Source organism: Pseudoliparis swirei, chromosome 8 (assembly GCF_029220125.1).
Source record: "Pseudoliparis swirei isolate HS2019 ecotype Mariana Trench chromosome 8, NWPU_hadal_v1, whole genome shotgun sequence".
NCBI classification, from domain to species: Eukaryota; Metazoa; Chordata; class Actinopteri; order Perciformes; family Liparidae; genus Pseudoliparis; species Pseudoliparis swirei.
The window spans coordinates 7182756-7209574 of record NC_079395.1 but is presented as its reverse complement, the minus strand read 5'-3'; the positions used below and the strand labels follow the sequence as shown (position 1 = coordinate 7209574).

The window sequence follows — 26819 nt, the reverse complement described above, 5'->3', positions numbered from 1 at the left end:
GAGATAAACCTGATGAAATCATGAGGGTTTCATGAAATGGGTGGAGTGCACCTTTCAAACAGCTATAATTACTCTCTGTTTTAACAGACTTTAACTCTTGGCAAACGGATTTCCATTGTCTTATTTGCTTTTCAAACACAGTTAGCAGAAGCCTATCCTCCTTAGCAGAGGACGGGTGCAGCAGAATCCAACTTACGCATGGACAGCATGGAGGTTAAAGATGAGTGGCAGGATGAAGACTTCCCCAGGTAGTCCTGTGTGTGTGTGTGTGTGTGTGTGTGTGTGTGTGTGTGTGTGTGTGTGTGTGTGTGTGTGTGTGTGTGTGTGTGTGTGTGTGTGTGTGTGTGTGTGTGTGTGTGTGTGCGTGTGGGAGGGGGGTGGGGGGTGTTGGAGAGCGTGTGTGTGTGTGAGTAGTTTGTCTGATTTGTTCGGTTTTGCCTGATTTGTGACAGCTCTGATGGTTTAGTTGAATGCTGGAGGGCAGCAGGCGTGTTCTTGTGTTCTTTCCCTGATGCAGTCGTTACGTGACTGTTGTTTCATGTCAGTGAACAAATTAGCAGTCAAACACGTCACAGTGTCCTGCAGTGGAGGAAACAGTCAGTCAGCCACTCGTTTACTGGCAACACATATATATATAAGATAAGTTGAGTTCTAGAGAGGAGAAACATTTCAGGATTCTTTAACACAGTAAATAGTGTTCCTCTTCCCCCCTGTTTAATCCACTCTTATATCTGGAGCTGTCTTCCCCTTACATCTACAATAACAGCAATTATGCAAACAGCTCCATCAGCTCGCCCAAGCTTGTGGTGTTTTAGGGCGTGTTTGTCTATGTGTGCACGTCAGGGTTAATGTCTGTGTCTTTCTCCGTCTGTGTGTGTGTGTGGTGTGTGGTGTTTGAGTGTGTGTGGTGTGTGTGTGTGTGTGTGAGTGTTCTCGACTATAATCTGGCCCTCATGTGCATTGAGGGTTCAGATGTCTTATTATAATGTCAGAGGGGAGCTGGTAATTACTGATGTTGCTTTCTCAAACAACAAGTATTTCTTCCAAAGACACACTGTTGATAGATAATACAGTTTTTGTCCGTTGCTTGAACACTATAGACACATGCTTAAACCAAAATAACATAACTTGAAGTTGTTGTTACTATACCTTAAACAAAGTGTAACCATACATTAAACAAAAGCGCTGCTTTGCACTTTAGTTGCAATTCTGTAACACACTTGCTCCTTTCTGCAACACACTTGCTCCTAGACACTACACACTATTTCATACATAAGACACTTAGTTCAAAAATGAAATCTCAGGGTACCATTGGGAAAACACCTCTATACAAAATACAACACACATTGGTTAATTGAAAAGACATAGACACACACCTGAAAACACTTACTGACAAAACTGAACACCAATCAGCCAGCTACAAAACATTTTGTTACAGAGAATCTTGGACATGGATGGAGCTGCCCAGCCGCATGAATGTATTTACATTGACGAGGCTGGATTCAACCTTAGCAAAAACAGACAACGGGGACGTAATATAATTGGCCAAAGGGCAATTTTGGCACGTCCCGGGGCAGCGCGGGGGAAACATCACATTGTGTGCTGCCATGAGTCTTCGAAGGCTACTGCACCATCATGCCAAACGGGGTCCCTACAATGCGCAACCCATAATCACATTTATAGATGCACTTCATGATGCAGTTGTACAGGATGGACCAGAGCAGCCCAGGTTTGTTGTTGTCTGGGATAATGTTAGTTTCCATCGGGCTGCTCTGGTCCAGAACTGGTTCACCAACCATGATCAATTTGAAGTTCTGTACTTGCCCCCTTACTCGCCATTTCTAAATCCTATAGAGGAATTATTTTCCGTTTGGAGATGGGCGTATATGACCGCCAACCACATGCCCGTATGCCTCAGGCAATGGAACAGGCCTGCGGAGACATGGAGGTGAGGTCAATCCAGGGATGGATTCGCCACACAAGGGGATGTTTCCCCCGATGCTGAGCGAGAGAAGACATTGCTTGTGATGTTGAGATCCTGTGGCCAGACCCCAACAGACGGCAGGATCCATAAGCCCACTTGCGCACAATTGTGTTTTTCTGTGTTTACAGTAGTGTATTGTTTGTTTTATTTTTGATTTAACTAAATGTACTGTACTGTAAAATATACTAATGTAATGATTTTGAATTCAGTATTTAATTTTTTGGGTTGTTGTGAAAATATGCCCTCTATGGAACTGAATATAAACATTGAAAACAAAAGACGGCAGTTTTTTATATTAAGTAGACTAGTGTGTTGCTGCTGATCTGAAAGTGTATTCATATGATGCAAGTGGGCATCATTTTGTCATCAGAGTGACATTTTGACAAAGGATTGTTAGGTTTTGATAGCAGAGTTTCAATTTGACATAGATGTGAATGGTTTATTTCCCAGTGTGGTGTCTTCTTTGCTTGTGTGTAGAGTTTTGACACAATGAGCCAAATTTAGCAAAACGTGTGTAAGCAATAGGCAAAAACTGTAATAAAAAGTGCCAACAGCAAAATAAGAAGAGTGAATATGCTCCTTTTTCATAGTATTTCATTTTTTAATTGATCATAGCAATTAAATGGTAATGCTTATAACTTCAAATGACATAAAGAAGAACCAAAACACTCATTAAAGGTGCAATATGTGTGATTCAGAGCATTAATATAGCAGTAAGCTGTTTGCTATGTAAAGATATAGGGCAGTGACGTTGAGGTGGACGCATAGCAACCACCCTCCGATTCCCCCTCAGGTGAACACTGTTAGTTCTGTCATCACCTTTGTAGTTAGCACTGTTAGCGCTACTAGCAGCAGTAGCTGCATGCTCCCTGCTCAGCTGTTGCCATATTGAGAGACGTTTAGAGTCAATCGAAATGATCCCAACGCATACAGCACCTTTAACTTGGAAACAGAAAAACAAAAGGCCAAAGGGAGAATCATCTTTATGTCATTCTATGTTCAGTTTGTAGTGTTTTATTGATACTATATTGTCTTTACAATGCTTATGAATGTGCTTCTCTTCAGGCCACTACCAGAGGATGGAGATGTTGATTTTTCATGTGGCCTCACTGACAACAGAACCAGTAAATGGAACACATGCACCGCATCAAGTACACACTTTAAAGATATACTCTATCTAAACTTTCCTGCCGTGCCTGTCCAGATCCTCCCACCACTCTGAACGTGGAGTCCATGGCCCAGCGTAAGCGTCGCACTCTGGTCGCCCCCGACATGAACCTCTCCCTGGATCAGAGCGAGGGGTCGGTGCTCTCTGATGAGTTCATGGAGACGCCCGACGACCTGGACATCAATGTAGACGACATGGAGACTCCTGATGAAACCGACTCTCTGGAGTTCTTCAACAATGGCAACGAGCTGGAGTGGGAAAGTAAGAGATAGGTCAAATGATATTGATTTTGAATAGATTATCAATATTGTGGAAAGCACAGTCCCTTGTTTAGGTCAAGGGATGAACGTTGGAATTTATTTAACCCTTGTGTTGCCTTCGGGTCAATTTGACCCGATTCAATGTTTCACCCTCCTGTCGCCTTCGGGTCAATATGACCCGATTCAATGTTTCACCCTCCTGTTACCTTTATATTTACTAACATATTTTACCCTTGAGGTCAATATGACCCCAGCTATTAAAATCTCCAGAAAATTATTAGAATTAATATTGTTTTCCAAGTTTAAGTGTGAGGTACTTTATGTTTGTTTGTTGACTCCCGAAAGAACACCGACATTAAACATTGAATCGGGTCAAATTGACCCGAAGGCGACAGGAGGGTTAAATATTGAATCGGATCAAAATGACCCGAAGGCAACACAAGGGTTAAGGAGCAAATTATATTACGTCGTACATGTCCTCGGGTTTCATTTCAGCTTTAGTCGACATACATATGGGAGCTGTCAAAAAAAAATCAGAATCAGTCAAGAATCATAGTCAAAGTGGAATTTTCTAACTTTACTGAATGTTTTCAATAACATTTAATTGTATTGTTTTATTGTTTAATTAGTTGGATTCTGCTTGGCTAAGAGTATAAATACTGTATATGTGTAGAACGTGTCACATGTTGTAAATCATGTCAATTCAATCCTGAACTACCTCTGATGTTTGTGAAACACTGTGACCGACAACCGTTGTGTGTGTGTGTGTCCGTGTAGACGACACTCCTGTGGCCACTGCCAAGCGTCTTCCAGGTGAAAGTGACGAGGAGAGAGACTCCTCTGGTCGGCTGTGGCGAACAGTGATCATCGGGGACCAGGAACAGAGGATTGACATGCAGGTCATCAGACCATACCTGAGGGTTGTCACACATGGAGGTTAGCAAACGAGTGTGTGGGTGCTTTTATTCAAATAGTATCCGTGTGTGTGTGTGTGTGTGTGTGTGTGTGTGTGTGTGTGTGTGTGTGTGTGTGTGTGTGTGTGTGTGTGTGTGTGTGTGTGTGTGTGTGTGTGTGTGTTTGTGTGTGGGCCAGGTGTATGTTAAGATTCATCCAAAATGCAGATTGGTGGAAGGTCGGGTTAATGTTTTCAGACGTGGATGTTTTCATAAGGATGTCAGCCTTCTTGTATAGTGCTCTCATATATACTTACAATGTCCTGATTGTGTGGGAATTCTTAATTTTTTAAAAATATTGCTAGGAACGTTGCCTATATTAAAAGAAATCATTGAATTAAATTGGATTAAAGTGTTGATGTTATTTCAAAAATAAACCCTAATGTTAAACTCAATATTGATTTGGCACACTGATTTACAATCAAATCAAATAAAGGATGTCGTTTGTAGTGCCGTTGGACTTTGCTTCTTTATCGTGACAGGTGTTTGGTTATTTTTCCTATCCTCATTGATATAAATGGAGGGGACAAATAAGAGGAAGATGGTACTCTTCTTTAATTTACTACGAGATTTAACATTAGAAGCATTTGGACAGATGGTGGTGTGAAAACTCTTCTCCGCGCTTCTGTTTATTAAATTATGATTAGCTTTGTACTTTGTACTAGTTATGACCAGCTTTCTGCAGGACTGTAATAATCTTGTCTTCAGCCTGAAACATGAAGACATGTTTTCACAGTACATTTCATGCACAAGGGAAACTCAGGTACTTGAAACTGAAACATTAATCAGACCGGTTCACAACAAGCATGCAAAGAACACACATTGAAAATTCAACAAAGCAAAACTAATTATACTTGAGCATCTGATAAACACAACATGAAAATCATGAAAGGCAAATCATCTTCAGTTTTCATAGCTTTTTAGATCTCTGTAATAAAGCTGCGGTCGTACCATTCTGCCAATCCAGCTGCCCTCATACTGGGCGTGTGCCTCCCTCCTCGTTCAGGTTATTACGGCGAGGGTCTGAACGCCATCATCGTGTTCGCAGCCTGCTGCCTTCCCGACAGCGGCTGTGAGGACTACACGTACATCATGGAGAACCTCTTCTTGTAAGTTATGTCCCGTATTCTTTACTTTGTGAAGTCCATGTCTGGATTGGTTCCACTCAAAGTGAACATCTGTACTGTACTGTATGATATCTTCTCAGTTACGTCGTGAGCAGCCTGGAGCTGCTGGTGGCAGAAGATTACATGATTGTTTACCTGAACGGAGCTACTCCCCGCAGGAAGATGCCCGGCATCAGCTGGCTGAAGAGATGCTACCAGATGATCGATAGGAAGTGAGTTTGGGCAACCGGAATGGAAATCAGAATAAAGACGAGGAATCTAAAACTAAAGTTGTCGATGCTGAAGATAAATGATGATACAAATATTATGAGAAGGAGAAAAGCTTCAAGACTTGACATTTTCTCCGCAGACTGAGGAAGAATCTCAAGTGTCTCCTCATTGCTCACCCGACGTGGTTCATCCGGACCATCCTGGCCGTCTCAAGACCTTTCATCAGGTGAGAACACATTCAGTGTGGGCTGGAGTCCATCAGCCCCTCCGTTGAGCCACATACAGGCTCTTCTTTTATCAAATCTAAGAAGCAGACAGCAGAGAGATTACAGAATTGTGACACAATGATTCACATCATCACAGAACAGATAATAATGAGAGCTGTGCTACAAGGCCTTGTCTTGATGACAGAGAGATGATTCACATGTTCAGAATGGATCTTTTGTGACGGTTATTGCATGTCGTTGATGTGTTCTGCAGCGTGAAGTTCATGGATAAGATCCGTTACGTTCACACCCTGGAGGAGCTCAGCCAGATCATCCCCATGGAGCATGTGCAGATCCCTGAGTGTGTGTTGCAGTAAGTACTCTGAGCACCAGGGGTCACTGTGGAGACACTAATCGTGTGTTGTGTGTGTTGCCCGCTTACAGTAAGACCATCTTAAGAGGATGTTCACAGTACAGTAATCAAACTGAACCTGATCCAAGCTGTGTTTCATCAGTCACATTGAGGAAGTTTAGCTGTTTGCATTTGTGTAAATCTGGGGTCACTGTTTACGTTATTGTCCTTGGACAGCTGAAACAGAAGAAGATGAAGATCTAGCAGTCAAAACAAAGTGAACAACTTATTCTTCTACTTATTAAAAGTAAAACCGAATATTGTTTTTTAATCAAACTGTAATTGTCGGTTCCTTGAAGGCTTTAGGAAGCACTGCAGTGGATGTTTAATACTTAAATGATTGGCAATAGCGTACTGCAATGGACTTTTAGCCTCCTTGTACTGCTGGTGAAGAGTATGTTAATGTCATCAGTCCCAGATCTATATTTTCCTTTTTAAAGGTATGATGATGAGAAGGTACAAGCACAAGGGGAAAGGTGAGCGGTAGATTTCTATGATTACATTTTTTTTTTTAAGTGTTGATGCTTACTCTATTTCCTGCATCTCAGTAGTGTTATTAATATTTGCCTGTCTAACCTACAGACTTCACCAAGAGAAGCAGCAGAGCAACTCAGCACTGCCTAAAGAAAGGTGACCTTGATTTACAGTGCATTCACTCCAGCGCCATTTGTTTTCTACTTCAGCAGCACGGGAAACGACCAGACATTTGGTCAGAAACCATTTCTCTCTCACATATACACAATGAAACTTTATTTCATTTAGTCAACTAAGACACTGAAATAAATATCAAGAAAATGTGATGCAAAGGGCTAAATAGAATATCAATCTGTGGGTTTCTACATACGAAATAATTATATTTACTGATGGCTAACTTTAATCCGTCATTTTCAGGCCAAAGTCAATGATAGCTGAGGTTGGCCGTGACATCTGACATTCAGATAAGGGTTCCCTTTACCACCAACTTCTCCAGGCAGGTTTTTAATGTCAACTCACTGTAACTAATCTTTGGCATTCGTCTGAGCACGCACACACACACACACACACACACACACACACACACACACACTCACAGACACACACACCTATGTGCGCAAAAGAGACATGATACATTAAATTAGCTACATTACATTAAGTTGGTCCAAAGGGTCATCTCTCAGTTTAGGGGTACCGAGGTCCAACTTACAGTATTGCACCGAGTCAAATGAATCGACAAGCTGACAGAATGACGGGACTCAGATCTGTTACTCAAATATTCTCTTCAAAGATGGAAAGCTCATTTATGTTTTAATCACACGATCTGTAAGGATTAGTCAATTAAAAATTAAAATAAATAGGTTGGTGATCGAACAGAAACTCTTTAGCTTCTGAAAAGTAATAAATTGCTGCCTTCCTTTGTTTTATAGGGAATTCATATTGTTGGTATTTAGGATATTTTTCACAGTTTTCTTATATATATTTATTACTCCGAAAATTAAGATGAAAAAAAATCATAAAACAATCACATATTGTTTTAGAAGAGAAGTCTAATGACAGTACAACTAGTTCATGGATAGTTGGCACCAGGAGGAAGTTGAAGCATGCACTTGTTACTTTACTCACAATCACTTTTATGTTTTGAATATAAAGTTGCAAATTGCTTAAAAAAAACTTGCACTTAATCATAAACAGCAGAAATAGAAGTGTCAACACATGTGTCAAGTCATGTTTCAGGTCTTCAGATTCAGACTGCGTTTGCATCCGAGAAGTTTGAGCTGATCCTTAAACATCGAACTCCCTCCGTCCTGTGTTATGTAAAGCACAGCTGCTAATCTCTTCAAGCCTCTCTGCACACAACCGATCAATTCTATTTTTAATGAGCTGCTCAACCGAGGTCTGGAAAATGGATCCGCGTCCTGCAGCCTGTCCTGAAATTGGAGGAAATACCTGCGGTAGCAGGTCTGGGTGGGTTATTTAGTAAACTTCCTCCTGTCTGTGCTGTCCTGCTGACCCTTAGCCTCCGTATAGAGGGAGCTACAGTATCAGCTGTGGGAATGGTTGACGTCCCAGGAATGGCCCTGGGCACCGTCACTAACCAAATGCCAAGGGAGGAAGCGGGGGAAAAGTAAATAGGCAATGTGTCAAGTTGGATTTAGATTAGATTGAGTGCATGATTTTTATTATTGACACACTGCGCATTTAAGGATTATATAGGAATTGTTTTTTTTCTGTAATTTCGCAGATTACAATTGATGGCGTTCAGATGTCAGGTTGAAGGGGAGGGAGAAGGAAAGACTGTGAAACTGTCTGTCTTTGCTTTACAGAGCTTTACATTGAAGAACCAATGGGCGATATTCATTCATTACAATGGAAGCCTCCACCACCATCACACACTTGTGGCACAAGATCAAATCTCCTGACTGGATCCATCAGCTGGAAGACAATTATTTCTCAAATAATATATTTTCAGTGACATGCTTCCTTCTCACTAAAAGTTAATACACACCAAACCATTTCAAGATATAGCTACATTAAAAAAAGTGCATGTAAATTTGAGTCTCATCTCCAGTAAGACTACATAGCTATAGAAATTAAAAATGAAAGACTCGGATGAACAATCAAGCTTCTTTAGACAAGGCGGAGGATAGTGTACATACTTGTATAGATATTTTTGAGAAATGTGTTTTGCTCAAATATTTTTTTTTTATATGAGTGGCATGATTATTGTTTGATTTCATGGCCGTTTACTTCAAACTAATGTGCAATGATATTGTTCTTCTTCGACCGACAGTAGATGTTTCTGATGCAAACGTGTGTTACCGTCTTCAAGTTTTCCAGAGTTTGATATGCAGGTGGCATGCTCGTTTATACCACGTCTGTCTCATTTGTTTCAAAACGTACTTTTACAAAGATGGAATTCATACATTGTTACAAATGAAATATATTTACAAATAGAGATATACATTAATTGATAAACGTGTTATTTATGAAAATGTGCCATTTAATGTTTGTAATAAAAAATAAACAAATGAATGAACTAGAACAAGTTATTGTCATGATTGTCTTCTTGTATCCGACCTTCACCTTTGATATACATGTACATTTCATCTTATATCTTAAACGTGTTAATGCCTCTTATTGTATTTCAGTTTGGTCCAGAATGTTATTGACAGGCCGTTACTTATTATTACTGTTCTTTTGCAGTCCTGTGTTCTCCGAAAGGGTCACATAGTTCTTCTGAGGTTACCCTTCTTTATTTTTACATGTTGGACCCACGTGGATACTGTGATCACAAGGCATGAACACAATACCCAGTACTTGAGTAATAGTCGGTCCTTTCTCTTCCATGTTTGTTGAAATTTTTACCATTTAGTTGAATCGTAAGGACGACCGGAGGAAGATAAATAACTCTGGATTTGTCTATTGTATTGCATGTTATAAGAGTTACAGACATAGTCCGGGAAGTTTATAGGGTAAAAGTCATTTTGAGGCCCCTCTGGTGTCACATGACATATCTGGAAGATGCAATTGGCCACTTCCAAATTTGCTTCAGAGCCCGGCGCTCTTACTAGGGGCTTGGTTGAGTTGTGTTCACCTCTCTGACACGAACAATGTCAGAGATAAGAGTTTGTTCAAAAACACTGTCCAAACATAATGAATACAAGGTTAGACTGAATCCAGAAGTGTGGAACAGGGCTGATAAACGTTAGTTTCAAAGACGTAGATCTGTTATCAGCCCTAGTGTACAGCCATGAATCCATACCCTGTGGTCACATGGCATATAGTCCAGCTGGTTGCTTCAGAAAAATGTATGACAAAGCAGGCGGGCGCCCAACAGGCGACTATTGTGCTTCTGGTTTTTACCCCGCCAGAGCCGTCGAAGCACAAAAAACCTTCTCTCTAAAAAGAAAAAGAAAGAGGTGATTTATATACTCTGACATGTATCACAGCTCTTATATCCTCTCACACGTTGCCTTTTCTATGAAGAACTCACACACACCTGCACTTCAATCACATGTCTTTTCAGTTTTTTTCAAATGTATCTCAAAATAAGAATAAATAAATATGTTACAAGCTCTAAACTATCAGTATTGTCACTGTACAGTACCTGTATGTCTGTGACAAGAGACTGGGGCTCTTCCAAAGAGAGATTTAATTGTTAATTTAACAGCTTAGCGCCATCAACATATCTTTAATATCTATCTATATGTTCACTGACCCGTGACAGCAGGTGGAACATTTGGGATATCCTTTCATGCAACTGTGAGGCTCCTGAGTGCCCCTCCTCTCATTGGTGCTGCCCGGCTGTAAAGCAGTGACTTAGAGGCTGCATGGAAAAAGGGGGCCGATTGGTTTGAGAGGCGGTGACGCTGCGTCTGAGTCCTATATATGTCCGGCAAGGAGATTGTCTATCAATGAAGTAGTAAAAGGGGGGAACGTATGTGGCTGAGAAGAAGGAAAGGGTTTTCAGAAGAAGCCTTTTGTAGACTGTTTGGGTGGGTTCCCTTCTTTTATTTACTGAATTCACCAGAGGTGACCAAGACACAAACAACGTCAAAATGAAGTTCATCATTGGCATTGGAGGGTAAGTCTTTTGTAATGTATCCACTTCCTCCTGCTTGTCTTGTGGTAAAACTTAGGATGTAACTCACACCTGTGTGGAATGAAATTAATCTTAATTTCAGAGTGACCAACGGTGGGAAGACCACTCTGACAAATAGACTCCTAAAAAAGATACCCAACTGCTGTGTGGTGCACCAGGATGACTTTTTCAAGGTAAGCTGAATTTAATTTATTTTTATTTTAAGCGTTAAGTACTATTTGTTTAGTTTAAAGCTACAGTAACTATTTCATTGTATTACTTTTCAGTTATAGTAACTGTTGTTTTTATATATATTTTATTTACTACGTTAAATTTACTCTTGAGTTCAGAAATGAACCGCCAGTCTGACCTGCAGATGTCTTGTCATCACAGCAGCCTAGTAATACATCTGGCTGGTTGTCTCCTGGACAGTCACTAAAAGGACTGAGCGTCCCCACTTAAAGTCAATCCATTGCATAATTATTAACTATCATTTGGCTAAAAAAAAAAGCTCAAAGAGTTTCTCTCGCTCATCCATCTCTTCGTGCTGCATTCAAGGCCTTTAAAGGTTGATTGAACAGCCATCACGATTTGTTTTGTAAATCAGAGTAATTTTATCACTTATAAAGACGTATTACTGCTTCAGCGATACATCGAGGGTGACGCCGAGGGCCGAACGACTACAGAGGATCCAAATTGTGATTTCCTAATAAACAGCTGAGTGAGCAACTTTAAGAAATCTTTCGGCGAAGCGAGGCGACATTGACCATTTTACGGCCCTCCCGCATAGTTTTAAAATACTTTTAAATAAGTTATTTAGCTAAAGCTAAGTTTGTAGCTATTGAAACCGATATTCTGCGAGCGCAACATAACATTATTTTAATTTTAAACATACCCAAAATTGTCAACGTGCGCGACTTTTGGTGGAGACGAGTCCTTGGCCTGTCCTGTCCAGGTGTGATCAGCTCCAACTGCTTACTAGGTTGCATCAATGTTTTATTGGTGACTGTTATTTCAGAAACCCGATCAAATAGAAGTCGGGGAGGACGGCTTTAGACAGTGGGATGGTAAGAATTGCGTAGGAAAACCATGCAGTAATGTACTTTTTCTTTCCTGCACATTTCTTTCATGAACAAATCAGTCCTAAACTGTGTGATATTCCATCATCTATTCTGTGAACGCTATAAACATTCATTAGTGTCCGTTGCATGTGTAGTGAAGCCTGCTGTTCTCTCTCCTCTGTATCAGTGATCGACGCCATGGACATGGAGGCCATGGTCAACACTGTGAAAGGCTGGCAGGAGAACCCGGTCAAGTTTGCCCGCTCGCACGGCGTCAGCCTGTCACCTGAGGTTGGGGTATCTGACTCGGAGGAGGGGATCCATATCCTCATCGTGGAGGGGTTCCTCATCTACAACTACAAGTGAGTCGCCATCGAGTGAGACCAACAGGCCCTTTGACCTCTAAAGCTTTTCACTAACCGGAGCATCGTTTCCCCTCTGCAGGCCTCTGATTGACATCTATGACAAATGTTTCTACATTTCCATTCCTTATGAGGAGTGCAAAAGGAGGAGAAGGTAACAAACTCTCGACCGAACACAGATTGGACAATGTTTCGGAGAAATGAGAGGCGTGTAAAGTGACTTGATTGGTTCTGTTTCTGCAGTACAAGGACGTACACAATGCCCGACCCCCCCGGCCTGTTCGATGGCCACGTCTGGCCCATGTACTTGAAACACAGGAAAGAGATGGAGAACAACTGTGACAGAATACGTACGTCAAGCTAAATCCTCCCATCTGAAACTAAACATCCAGCACCACTGATGTGCATTTATTGCTCCGTCTCCCTAGAAACAAGTCAAAATACAAGCAAAATATCCCGCTCTCCTTTCAAAATAAAGCTCATTCACCTCTGATTTGTCTTTTTCTGAACAGAGTACCTTGATGGGATGACATCAAAGGATGATATCTACAACAAAGTACATGAAAGTGTTCAGAACTCCCTGCTGAATAACCTATAGGTAAATACAAACGTATTATCCTCCACATTTCCTCTGACAGTGTGACAGCGTCAGTGTGACTAACTTCTCCCCTTTCTCTCTCTCTGCAGACAGACGGGGACGACAAGGATTTGTGTATAGACTTGTAAATATAACTTTGCTTCCGGGTGCAACACCGGTTCTGCACTTCTAGTCTAAATTTGTAAATAGTTCATCCTGTAACTTATTAAGAACTAATGGCAGAAGTGTCGTGTTTTGTATAGTCCTATGTAATTTTTTCTAAAAGATAAGCCACCTCTGGACAGATCTCCACTTTGATCTTGTTGTTTGTGAACGTAGGAAACGTCCACTGGAGGATCTGTGTCTCGCAAACCAATGAAACGACTGAAACTAATTTGTGTTTCCTGTTTTTCATTTCACACATACACCCATGTAGCGCCCATATCCTGTTAGGAATCACAAACCTCCCGTTTTACAACATAAACAATTGTGTACGTTGATGATGACAGATAACATCCTGTGGCTCTTGAATGAGACTCTTTACATTACATTTAGAGCCTGGAAGCTTCATCACGGAGGATGTTTGTTTTCCTCTAAAAGACAATAAATTAACTAGTCAAGGTGATCCCATTTAATCTTCATTTTTATCTGAAGATATTATAAATATAAAATGTACTACAACTGCAGAAAAAATAAACAAACAGAAGATATTTTTAAATTGAGAAAGTTTACTCTGCAAATTGGTGTGTTTTTTTTAGCCCACATTTATTAAAGGCGCTTCATGTTTAATCATCCACTGACAGTACCTGGAACTGGATTTGCAATGCTGCACCTATGGATGTCTCTATGATAATACATATTGTCATATCATTAATATTGCTTTTGTACATGAAATAGGTAGAACAACCTAGAACAAACATCCCTGGTTTGATCCCAGCTGGTCCCTTAGTCTTAGTGCATGTCTTATCCCTCTCACCCAATCGCCTTTCTGCTGCTACACTCTCCAATAAAGCAGTAAGTGTATTAATGTATAAACTGAGAGAAAAATTTAATAGTCAACTGACGAGGAACACTTCTTAGGCTATGACGTCCGCCTCCAAAGCACAAAATGCCCGCATGATATTTCTGTAAACCTTCCACACATAAAGGTCAGAATCAGCCACAGATTAAAAATACCTCAATAACCTCTAAATTGTTATAATCATTTTATAATTTCATATTTTAGCCCGTATTTGCAGAATAAAGGACTCAACCGTATTGTTTTCAATTATTGTCATCGTCAAAATCAAGACACGGGGTGAAAGTGTGTGTCCTTCTTACTGATAGTTTACTACTTCTCTACAAGATCTAACGTCCTTTCAAAAGTCTCCCACATCCCTCGAGCCTCAGCCGACACTGTCTGCACGGAAATGGAAACATAGAGCAGAACAGTTTCACTTTTATTGATATGTTGATATTAAAAAGATGCGATCACCTTGATGGTTGTCTGCTGACGACATGACTCATGTCCGATCGGCCGTGATGACTAAGGATTTGTGGCCAAAGCACATTTGACCTCTCTAGTGTCATGTAGGCTTTTTCTGAATGTCCCGTTCTCGTCGTGCACGCTGCACATTATTCTGGCAATCCCCTGAAGGGTGTGCCGTGGGGGGTTCAGGGTCTTGTGATACGTTTCTGGGAGTCTTTAGATGCCATCAGATGGCACGGAGCAGAGAGTAGATGGTCAGTCAGTTTATATTTAGACCAAGTGTCTGGAGTGTCAGGGGACTGCCACACACCCACTCGACACACCACACGCCACCACCACCTTGTTGGTAAGGTGAGAGCCTCGTGCTCCCACGTCACGGCCGCTATGGCAACCCCCCCGAAAATTCAGCCGTGGTATCCATATTTAGGTGGAGAGGCAGGGACACGAGGTGAGCGGCTGTCACAGGCTGTACAAATCCCCCCTGTGTGTGAGCGAGGGCCCCTGAGGCATGTGAACAGTTGTGGTTATGCCACTGAAGTAATGACAGGAATATTTACGGCTGTGACTAAACGTATGAGAACAACTGAAGTCCCCCTATTTAGCATTTACAAGCTGCATATAAACATTTCATACATTATTTAATACACCCGATAATGTCGCCGTAAGCAGATAGAAGGACAATTTAACTGCCTTTTAAGTATTTGTCTCAAATCTTATTCAGTGTACTTTTTACAATATTGTCAATCGTTATCTATTTATACTCGCCCTCAACACACAGGAAGCCAATGCAGCGGTCAAGGACCGCAGGAATGTGCTCACGTTCTTGGTGATCATGTGAGATTTTAGACGAGCTGCGGCTAACTGAGAGTTTTTATACGAAAAGACCAAGAGAAATAAATTAATAAACACTTATATCTGCTTACAGTTACCTTAGAGTGTCTTATAAACCATGTATTATATTAGTATATACTACTTTTAAATGCTAAATATAGATACAGGAACAGGTGGGCCCCGTGTTTATCATTGATTTAGTATTTAGTGGAGACATCCCAGGTGAATAGAGTCAAAGATGTTCACTAATAGATATCACCATGAAAGATTAATTTCTTACATTAATGCACTATTTTTTTTTATTAAAAGTTTTCTAAAATAGTATCTCTAAATAATAAATAAGGCATTATCTTATGCTAACTTTTTTTCAAGAGAAATCTAGAGATACAAAAAAACTAACGACTAAAATAAATACCTAAATATATACTTTTAAGTTATCTTTCCTCCGGTGTCTCCCCTTAAAAGGTCAGAAAGTGGTTGATTAGGTAACCGGCACTCGATCCTCATTGGTTTGCCATGAAGTCAAAAATATAATAGAGAAATAAATGCTGTGTAGAGCATAATTAATTCAAGTGTTAAAATAGAAGAAGGAGCAGTCACACACAGTACAGCTTATTAAAGCCCTTAACATCAGAAGGTATTTATTACCTTTTAAGTTTGGGTTTGGGCTTGGGTTGAAAGACTTTGGGTTAAAAGACTGTTTTTAATAGCTCACACAATGATTGCCTTCAACATTAATTTGTCACGTGTAGATGAACCAAAACGTGAAGATAGATAAAGTCGCACGAGGCTCACACATGAAATGTGAGGAGAGCTGACCGTGCTGACTTTGGCAAAGGTTAATCAACGATAAGCAACACGTGTCACAAGAAACCTGATGATCCGCAGTCATCAAATATCATATAATTCATCATTTATGAGACACTTCTATTTTAACTCAGGTTAATCATAAAAAAAACATCGGTTTTATTTAAGAATTCATACTTGTTGCTTTCAGGTGGAACTAAACATCTCACGTAATGGGACGACAGATTTGTTTAATCATTTTCATTTTCTTCACACATTGTTTTCAGCATCTCACCTGCATTGTCTCCCCATGATCTGTGGTAAACCCTCTGGATTTATCAAATAGTTGTAATCTCCTCAGACTGGCGTGAGTGTGAGGCTTCAGGGGAAGACAACAGGTGTATTCCTTCTTGTGGTAAAACCATTTTAAGACCATCATCGTCGTTAAATCTCTCAAGAAGCAAAGCTGTGAGCAGCCCTGGATACCTAGATTCATGGGATAAGATATATTCAAAGAGTAAAATAATTAGTCTTTCACTCGGGGAAAGAGCTGCTGCTGAAGGTGTACCATGAAAACAACCAGAAACTTTATTTGATGTACAAAGCACTCCTAGTTTACAGTACAGAATAGTTCTTTTGTGGCAACATCTGTTGTGATTTGTTTACGTCCAGCTCAGAAACACAAGAAAGACTGAATTCAACGTTAATACTTACTGGCTACATTTTGTGGGTTACATGTCCTGCTGAGGAAGTCTTGAAGCAAACCAGTGCCGAGGATCTGTGGCTCTTATAAATCTGGACTGCAGCGGAGAGCGGGGGGAGGCGGGGTGGGGGGGGGGAGGTGTGTGGGGGTTGGACTTTCAAGAGCAGGGGAAGGTTTCTTTGACTAAGAATAGAAAAGCATGCAGGCTCACCACCCCGATGCCCTATTTGGCTGAGGAAACACACACCACGGCTCTTCATGTGAGAGGTGCCAAGGACCCACTCAGTGTGTGTTCTATACATGTGACCCATCACACGGCCTGAGTTACCTACCTGAGAACAAGGTGGGGTTTTAATAGTCTTTATGTAAAAACCACATTGAACAACATATTTGAAAAGGCAACACCAGTGAGTTTAAAAAGTATACATGTGCAGCCCCCTATTAATAAATATGTTGTCACATCCATACAAATAACTACATTAACGACAGGGAGCAGTGGCTCTTATTCTCACCATTGCTCCCTGTATGCTAGGGTTGGTTGGACTGCATTGTCCATCCGTAAACTAAATCATTGGCATGCCCTTTTTATAAGGCAATTCTTAACGTACTTCCATCTTATTCAATTCAATTCAGTTTATTTTGTACAGCCCAATATCCCAAATTATGAATTTGCCTCAGTGGGCTTTACAATTTGTACACATACGACATCGCTGTCCCAGGACCTCACATCGGATCAGGAAAAACTCCCAAAATATATAAGTTAATATATCAGAAAAATGCTGAAATGCTCTTTTTTTTTTTAGATGTGCTACTCCTGCGGCTTGGAATTTGCTGCAGACTGATTTGGGTCTACGGGAACTGGTTCTCTTTTAACTGAGGTATGTGCACCTGTGCAAACTTATGATGACTTGAGTCTTATTGGGTTGTACTCATGCTGTGATCTCAAAAAGTATCGTTCTTATTTTATTGTCTGTCACTGTTTAATGTTGTATGTCTGAAACTGTGTTTAATGTGCTACTGCTGTCTGATTAATAATAATAAAGGATGTTAATGATTTTAAATGTGTAAGTTAACTTTCTTTTGCATGATAAAGGGAATAACTTTACATATATTTTTTTCTTTTAAAGTGTGTGAATATAGAATTTAGCCAAAACAATAATTATATTGAATATATAGTTTTGGACCGTTTGCAAAACACAACTCATATTCAGGAACATGATCAATGGTAACAGCGTGTTGTTTGATGGACCTGGACTAGATGATGATGCAGGATGATTTAAAAAAACAACCTTCTGAGGAGCATCAGTGTTTGCAGGATGGTGACACAGAGGCATCCTGCCGCCGTGTGGTGGAGGTCTGGTCCTGCATGAGACCATGGAGCCCTGTGGGGGCTCCAACGTTGCTAATATGTTAGTATATTGAAATATATCTGAAATGTGTTTATTTATGTCGATAAACTAACCATGTGGCTCTTCAATGGCAAAATGATTACGAACGTGATTAATTATTATGATTGTTTAAGTTTCCTTCATTCACTTCAGAGTATTGTTTCAGTGGAAAAACTGACGTGTAGCTGAAATCAAAACCAGATAATTTGTGTTTTTCCCTCTTCTGGGCTGAGTGGTTCTTAACTATTTCCAGATTGAACGGCACCACTGAGATGACTTCAGTTAACACCAGAGTGTAAAGTCCACTAAGCAAACGTCCCCGTGTAAGTCTTGTGGAGCAGCACTTAGCCACGGCGAGGCATGGGTTAAATCTTCTTGCTTGGAAGCTTGACTTTGCGTAATCGAATTGAATTCGATAACCGAGCCGAGAAGAAGTCTCTGGTCCTCCTCTCCTCTCCACTTGTCGGTCCTCCTGAGAACTGAGAGCGCTGCTGCTTTTCTGCTACTTTCCACAAAGCAAACTCTGTGCATTTAATAATCTAATTTATCATTGATTTACAGGCGGGATTTATTTATTTCTCTCATATTGCAATGGCAAAATTGTCCGTTTTGTTTTTATTCTTTTTCCATGGACAACTTCCCCTCATCTTTGGGCAGCAGCAGCGCGCAGCTGGACCTTGGCTGCACCGGATTCAGTGGGAGAACAACGGGCAGGTTTATAGTTTAATGAGCACCGGGTCAGAGTACCAGGCTCCAATTCAGTCCCGAAGCCAGTCCAGACTGTATGTTACCGGCAGGAGGGACAGCGCCAGGAGCCAAATGCCAACAGCGCACAGAGGCGCGACGCACGTACGTCCCGTGCCGGCTGAGTCCAGGCAGCCCAGGACTGGTCACAGTGCAGAGTCAAGACCTATTGCGCCAGTGCGCGATGCTAGACACTTTGCGCCTTTTAATGGTCGTGCGTCAGGGGCCAGGCCGCCGCCCGAGCGGCTTCACGGAGCAGCAGCTGCAGATTATCGGTCTACAGATGTGGCAGGCAGGAGAGGAGGTACCGGTGTGGATGCGACTGCACTGCACACCGGAGGAGGAGAACCAGGACCTGGTACGCAGTACCAACAGTTACGCGCGGTGCCGGACGCGATGTCTTCCTCCAGGCAACCCGCACAGACAGATCAATCCACCTCAGTGCATCCCACAACTCTAGAAAGGGAATCTGAGGCTCCTGCTCGAAGTGAGGATGCTTCAAACGAGGCCAACAGTAATGCAGAGGGCATGGTTAATGACGACCCTCGAAACCCGTTTAAAAACCACAGGAATTCGGTTTTATACAACTCCTATCCGACGAGAGGGAGGTCAGTGGCCCGCACGCGCCGTCCGCCTGGCACAGGGTATGGAACAAACTATTTCCAAAATGGTAAGTTAAGCATCCTAATCACATGGAATGAGTTTATCCTTCTTAATGTACATGGATTTAAATATTTTTAGAACAGAAATGAAGTTTTAAATCAGCTAATGTCTCCATCACTGATAATTAAAAATGAATGGCAAAAATGGAAAAACATCTGATCGGGGATTTGGATCCCAGACTGCAATTATTCAGGAATGTAAAACCCTTTGATTTATGCCAAGAAACACTCTCATTTTCCGCCTTTTGTCAGTTAATTGTTGTCAGCACTAGTAAACTGGCAACATTAAGATCGCAGAATGACAACAAATAATTGGATTGTTCCATTAACCTTCTTTCCCAGGACTTCCAGACCTCATACCAGACCCATATGCCATCCAAGCAGGTGCTTATATCCAACGCATGCAGATGTTTGCGCTCCGCTGTGCCGCTGAGGAGAACTGTCTAGCCAGGTATTCATGCCAAAAGTGATTCACTTCATGTAGACACTGAAACACACACACACGTATTTCCTTAGTTTGTACTGCTCATTTAAGGTGGATTTGACTTGTTTTTGCACAATATGTGGCTGTTTGATGATAAGTTTTCAATGTGGTGGTACAACTGTTCTCTTCAGAGTGTTGATGTATTATGGAGCAGTGATTCTCCAACATGATGTCCTGCCAAGATGTAAATGTTCTGGGTTGATTTTCCCAAAAGCATTAAGCGCAATGGAACAAACCCTTCGCTCTCAACACCACTAGCCCCCGGGAGCTAAGCCAGTAGCACTTTCCAACGCCGCTTAACGCCCGTTTCCTCTCTGATCCATTCAAGGTCGGCTTATGGACCTGCCGTGAGAGACATCGACTTCAGAGTCCTCCTGCGGTTCCCCCAGAAAGTAAAGAACCAAGGCACCACAGACTTTCTTCCTGTCAAGCCGAGATATCAGTGGGATTGGCACAGCTGTCACCAGTAAGTTCACTCGGTGAAATGACTTTGTATACTTAAATAATATGATTCACACAGCCCCCCCCCCCCCCCCCCTCACTTCAGAACTTAACATTGTGGGTTTAAAAGCATCCCTGAACCCTAATTAGGCCATCCCATAAATAATAAGCCCTTATTCTTCTCTGGTTGATCCCCTCAGACACTTCCACAGCATGGAGGCCTTCAGTAACTACGACCTGCTGGACATCGTCACTGGACAGAAAGTTGCCGAGGGACACAAGGCCAGTTTTTGCCTGGAGGACACGGGCTGTGAGCCCGGATTCAGGCGGCGCTACGCCTGTACGTCGCATACACAGGTACAGTAAAGTAAATGTTGTTTAACCTTTAATTAAGCAGGTGATTTCACTGCGATCGGGGAGGATGATGATCGGGGTCAGTGGTTAGCAGGTCGGACTTTCAATCAGAGGATCGGCGGTTCGATCCCCGGTTCAGCTAGCCGATCGATGTGTCTTGAGCAAGACACTTAACCCTGAATTGCTCCCTGTCGCTGTGTCTACGCTGTATGAATGTAAGTTGCTTAAGAACGCCAGCTAAATTAAATGTAATGTAATCCAGATGTGTTTTAACAAGAGAGACCTGATGAAATCAGTAATGAGGAATCAGAAACAATCAAATGTCGTTCAGATCAGGACCAGAGTTGGTCAATCTTGAGGTCTGTATAATGTTTGCAGCAGAGTTCTTGGACCTGGTTTTTATTCTCTGGTTTGGGTCAAGAACCCTGAAGATAACACTCCTCCCTGTTAAGTTAACGTCCCCTTCTTTCAAAACTCCACACCTCTAGTTTTAGTTTTAGAGATGAAGACCAATATCTCTAACCTATTCGGTGTGAAGTTCAAAGATGTACATTTTTTATTCCATTTTATTTTGTCAAACAAAACATAATGTAAGTAGCAAGGCTCTGAGTTGAACAGTTACTTTCTTTTTTACACTTCTGAGCAACATTTTTTTTTAACTCCAGTATGCCAAATAAAAAATAAAAACTTCCTGAGAATATTTCTTACATCTATTGTCTGGGCTTTGTGCTTTGTACTCTCTGCGCTGGGTTCTTGTAACAGCTTTGCTTCCAAAAAACTGTTTGTTGAACTAAAACTCAAATGTGCTTCATTTGCAGTGCTTGTTGGAAAAAAGTAGTCAAAGTCGTCTGAAGAGCCTGAGTCAAAGCTTGAAACCACACTGAGGGCTGTTTGGGTTGTGTTTTCAGGGACTGAGTCCAGGATGCCATGACATTTACGCTGCGAACATCGACTGTCAATGGATCGACATCACTGACGTACATCCAGGAAACTACATCTTGAAGGTTACACAACAATTGTTGTATCTCTCAACATGGAGATTTTATTTATTAACTAACCTGCCTGCAGAGCATCTTAAACTGGTTTTATATATTTCAGGTTACTGTCAATCCCAATTTCCACGTTCTGGAGTCAGACTTCACCAACAACATAGTGAGATGTGAGATCATATACACAGGAACTTATGTTCAGACACGCAACTGTCGAGTATCAAGGTACCGTAAGAATGTTTATATTCAACGATTACACACACACACAAAAATGATAACTGAGAGATTCTGTATCAAGTCATTTTGGATGCTGAGGTTTTAATAATTTTCTTTCTTCCCTTTTTAAGGAGTTGAAATCTTCCTCTCCCTGTGCTGCGCAGCAACATCAACTGTATGACTAACCCAAAGTGCAAAGGGTAAAGTGTTTAATTGTACCTGTGTGCTACATTCCTGCTATAGTCTAGTGTTGCATATACTGGAAATAAATTCCAATGTTTACACATATTTTGTATTTTAAACTCGTGAGATACTCACATTTACTTGATTTTGTATTTCTACAAAAAGATGTCTTAATTTTTCCTTTTTTTCCTGAACAAGAACAAGTACTGTGTTCATATACATTTTTCTTGAATGCTGGTTATTGCTTGAAATGTGTTTTTGCCTCCTGTTGGTTTTGTCTTGTTATTCTGCTTTGTGTTATTGTTTGTTTTGTTATTATGTGTGTGTGTGTGTGTGTGTGTTGTATGTTTTTTAATTGAAAGAATAAGATATTCTTTATTTTTGTTGTTGTCAGCAAATCTCATGAAAGTATCAAAAAGTCCCCTCCGGGGCTCAGCGAGCTGACGGTCCGAGGAACGGGGTAGTCTGGGTCGGGCGGAAACAGAGAGGGGGTAGGAAGTGGGTGATTCACCGGGCCTTAGTTTACAAGATTTCAGAAGACTTCTCGTGGGCCGGATCAAGCTAAAGGTAAAGAAAAACCTCTGTCTCTCAATACTTTATGACTTCTGCAGTCGGTGTTTTCAAGTCCACTGGTTCAAGAGAGAAATCTGCGTAAAAACAGGTAAAATACATTTTCATTAATTTTCAATTGATATAATTGGCAAAAACAGCCGGGCACTGTAGTTCTTTGGAAGTTTTACTCAAATGGGAGCAAATAGTGCATTTTTAGGGGATTATATTTCTGTGAAACTGAGTACTCACAGCTGGAGGATGGTGTATGTGCTTGTACTGTCGGATCTATTCACTGCTGCTTTTGGGCATCTCATGAGTTGACAATATGAAAAATGCAGAATATCAATTATTTCTTTAACCACTTTGTGGTCACATCAGCAATTTGCAAATATCACATTTTATGTTAAATAGTATGTTGAAGAATGTGTGCTTTGTGTATAACTAAGTGAATGAAAACAATGGGGGAAACTGTTTTGTAAAACTGCTAATATTGTTAAAGCATTGTTGAAAAGCGTATATTATATTCTCTTGGCGTGTTGGATTTAATGCAATAAAGATGGAGTTTGTTATTATAACACTTCTTCCTTTTTCTTTTGAATGATAACCACAGGCAGGTTTCATCTTCTTAAATGCCACAGCATCAACGTTGTTTATCTATCGATCTCTGAAAATGTTACGTTCTGGACTTTATCTGCTTTATCATAAAATGCCAAGATCTATTATAGAATAGTCTTTTAAAAGTATCTTGTTCATAGAAAGTATCACACTGTGGAGGGCTGAATAGGTGGTCCGTCCTTGTCCTGTTGAATGGTGTTCTTTACTTTGAGGGATGCGTGGAGCTCGTGGCCTCAGAGACAAACAGGCCTGCGGGCAGAAGCTGGCCGCATGTTTGCTGACAAGCCTCTGTGAAGACACAAGCCGCAGGATCTTATATGGCCATGGCATTTACTACAACACAGCCAGAGCACCATGAATGGAGGCCTTTTCTCATTCTGGTCTCTGTGCATGTAAAAAGAAGTGCCTCTCCCAGCTCCTTCCTAGCACTAAATCCATCACATCATTCAAGTCCATTGAGGATTGTCTAAGGCGACAGCACTGGGATATTTTGTCTGAGTGGGAGGATTAACGCAACCCGTCAGAGAATATCTCAATTCATCCAAAGATGTTTTTACCAAGGACAAATGTGTTTGAGCAGCGAGCACTAGACTGTTTCAAACCGCAGAAGAATGACAGGAGGAGCACTAAAGCTTTATAGATTGAGAGGTGGCGGTGCTTCAGCGTGTTCAGATGCTTTTACCTCCACCTAAACACTCTCTTTATAAATCATGAAGCAGCTTAGAACGGTGTACTGGAAAAAATACAAGCTCCAGACAATGTATGCCTTGTTAAATGCACAGATGTTGGGTATTTACAACCAAACAGAGCTCAGTCTAAGTTTAAAAAAGCAGCGTACCGGGGAGATTAAGCACAATTGAAATTGTTTAAGTTGGAAGTCACCGAGGTGCTTCCCTGCCAGAGTAGATTGTCTATGTTATTGAAAGTGTCTGGAAAATCCCCTGATTCCCATTGAGGCGACGTGCTTCTTGTCTGTCGGGGAATTTTCAGGACAATATTTACAGACAGTGATTATTTTAGCAAAGGAATGCTGTAGCAGAGGGTTAAATCTGTCTTAATTTGAAAGTCCGATGTGACCAGAGGTTACATCATCAAGAGTCTGCATTATGCAAGCGGCTCCGCTTTAAGCTCAATGGTAACAACATTATGCTATCATTTGCTAATTAGCACGCAACACAAAGAATAGCTGAGGGTGACAGGAAAACAATCTTTTCTTCTTTTTATTGCAGTTGTTAGGTCACAGACAAAAGTATTGGACTACTTTTGACCTGATGATCACAATCCATCCAATTCAGGTCAAGTGTATCTATAAAGTGAGTAGGCCTCATCCTCTGGGGACCATGAATGTCTATACAAAATATCATGGCAACCCATCCATTAGTTGTTGAGATATTCCTGTCTGGACGAAAATGGGAGACAGACAGAACAGACATATATCTCAGGACCCCTCGGGTATCAGTCTGATGACGGATACGCCTCTGAGGCCTACCAGTTACAATTGTGTGGTTCCGGTGTAGCCAACGGATACTCGGCCCAAGACTTGCTTCTCTGTGCTCTGCTCATTGGTGTCAGTTTGATTAGCAACTTCAGATACTAGCATGGAGTCGGAGTTAAGAGATGACGTCTACGACCTCATTGTTTCTCAAGTAACCAGTTCACAAGCTAATCGTAAACCAATAAAAAACTAAATCATCGTTAGATGATAGCCGGTGGGTTGTGAGATTGCATTTCGTCCATTGCAGTCCAACTCTTTCCACCAAAGCCCACTCTAATGTGATTGTTCAATACTATGAAGACTAGAGATGAGGCACAAAGTTCCATCTCTGGCCTCCCACTTGATTTAAACCAACCAAGAAAGATCTCTTGCGTTGCCATTTGTATCAAATCAATGATTCTGCAGAATTTCCTTATTTGTTCGACCATTTGGCATGGATCTTTCGATGTTTTACTTACTTTTCTCTCTCTTGACTTTGTTTTTTTATTCACTTATAAGTCCCACCAAGATTGCTATCCCCAGAGCCAATACAAACTCAAGGGATGTTTAACTTTAAGCTGTTCTAACAAGCCGATCAGGTGATGAGTGTTTGGCCGACGGTGTTCCTCGGAACCCAGCTGGTCTCCTCCTTTTTGGACCAGCATGTCATTTTAAACATGTCACGCTGTAGAGAAGACAGAAACTGTTTGCTCAGCTGTGGAGCTTCACACCAACACCTGGACGTAGTCTCTCGTTAGCCTTACACAAGCACAGAGAAGCCTTGGCAAAGCCCGAGAAGAAAAAGGCAGACTGGCACCTTCTCATTTGGCCTCAAAAAACACAATCCAGCGAACAGGTAGGTAAGGTGAGGAGGGGATGGGTCTCGCCATCTGCCTGCAGCCTACACTGAACATACTGTGGCAGGGAGAGACATTTTCCGGATGCATCTGCACGTAGTTGGACAGTGTTTGGAGAGGTTACTAAGGCCAGGGTTTGGTATTTCCAGGTCATAATTCAACAAAGCAGGGCCACGTGAGAGCCGGCAGGGCGTAGCAGAGGAACGTGCTCAGCCTAAAATGAGCGTCTTGACAGTTTGGTTTAGGCACAGAGCAGAGAAATTCCTTTCCAGTTCTGTCATCCCGTTGAGATTAAGAACAGTGCTGAGGTCAGCCGTAGACCAACGAGGGTGTGTAGGGCAGACATACTGGGCTACTTTCTCACCCGGGGGGTCATTTACACAACCATCAGTGTCGTATAGATATTTATAAAGAGGAAATGACATTGTGCGCTGAAACAGAAGGAGTCATCTTCGAGTGGGACTGATGATGGATTGTGTTTCTCTTTCAAGCTGGGTGGTATTCGTGACTTGGGTGGTATTTGGAGGGAGAGCACAAAGGGGTTGATTTTCTTTGATTGTTGATCTACTGTGCACTGTAAGCTCTTCATAACATGTGCATTAATCTGTTTTGTTCACTTTAAAACGCCTACAGGAAGCTCTGGAAAATAGAGAAATGATAAAACTGCTGTGATTTTGAGCTTTTCTTAAGGAATTGTTGACTACAGAAAGAAAACTGAAAAACCCTAAATGATCGTACACAGTTTTCTGTTGAAAGGGAAAGCAACTTTTCTCTTGTATTTCAGGATTGGCTTCACAAAATCTATCATCTCGTATTTTTGGGTAAAGAAAAAAAAATTCAAGTAATAATTTCCCCCACCCTCTGACAGCCACAGTTTTTACCTGAAATGTGTAAAGGTGTCTGTTTGTGTTTGTGTGCAAACAGGCAAAATTGATCAGAGGAATTATGATCCATTTCTATTTTTTTATCTATTTCAAATTTGCAAAGGAAAAATTTAAACAATGTAATTAGTAATTTAACATCTCCATGAGAAACGTTTTTTTTGCTGATCTCTGAACTTCTCATCTTGCGGCAGTGACGGACCGTGACATCCCTGTTGTCTGTGGTTACCTAACAAAACAGGCATGTAACGCAATTGCTTTTCTGACTGGTGTTAAGTTGCCCTTATTTGCAGCTTTTCTGCCCTGTTATTTT

At 41.3% G+C, this 26819-nt stretch overlaps 3 protein-coding genes and 1 long non-coding RNA gene across 6 annotated transcripts; 3 read left to right on the top strand and 1 right to left on the bottom strand.

The window, feature by feature from the left end:
- Nucleotides 1–432: 432 nt before the first annotated feature.
- LOC130197592 (caytaxin-like) lies at nt 433–8709 on the top strand. Its single transcript, XM_056420342.1, has 10 exons — nt 433–3108; nt 3189–3413; nt 4190–4348; nt 5372–5474; nt 5573–5704; nt 5842–5928; nt 6183–6281; nt 6761–6796; nt 6903–6950; nt 8621–8709. The coding sequence occupies exons 1-10, from the start codon at nt 3024–3026 to the stop codon at nt 8631–8633; spliced, it is 987 nt and encodes a 328-aa protein (XP_056276317.1). The 5' UTR covers nt 433–3023; the 3' UTR covers nt 8634–8709.
- On the bottom strand, nt 3312–16759 carry LOC130197596 (uncharacterized). Of its 2 annotated transcripts, XR_008832504.1 has the most exons (5): nt 16678–16759; nt 16259–16449; nt 5879–6005; nt 3886–3931; nt 3312–3400 (listed from the first exon to the last, which is right to left on the bottom strand). It is a non-coding gene; the product is annotated as an uncharacterized LOC130197596 (long non-coding RNA). The 2 variants fall into 2 exon arrangements; XR_008832503.1 differs by lacking the exon at nt 3886–3931 and having other exon boundaries at nt 3315–3400.
- Nucleotides 10760–13272, top strand: LOC130197593 (nicotinamide riboside kinase 2-like). Of its 2 annotated transcripts, XM_056420343.1 has the most exons (8): nt 10760–10881; nt 10982–11072; nt 11897–11945; nt 12127–12301; nt 12384–12455; nt 12545–12651; nt 12814–12899; nt 12989–13272. In XM_056420343.1, exons 1-7 carry the CDS (start codon nt 10856–10858, stop codon nt 12897–12899), a joined length of 606 nt encoding a protein of 201 aa, XP_056276318.1. In that variant the 5' UTR covers nt 10760–10855; the 3' UTR covers nt 12989–13272. The 2 variants fall into 2 exon arrangements, with proteins under 2 accessions (XP_056276318.1, XP_056276319.1); XM_056420344.1 differs by lacking the exons at nt 10760–10881; nt 11897–11945.
- A 1828-nt stretch (nt 16760–18587) lies between the features above and the next one.
- Nucleotides 18588–23254, top strand: loxl5b (lysyl oxidase-like 5b). Its single transcript, XM_056420341.1, has 7 exons — nt 18588–19468; nt 19803–19911; nt 20273–20410; nt 20586–20742; nt 21648–21743; nt 21838–21953; nt 22076–23254. The coding sequence occupies exons 1-7, from the start codon at nt 18646–18648 to the stop codon at nt 22080–22082; spliced, it is 1446 nt and encodes a 481-aa protein (XP_056276316.1). The 5' UTR covers nt 18588–18645; the 3' UTR covers nt 22083–23254.
- Nucleotides 23255–26819: the final 3565 nt, after the last annotated feature.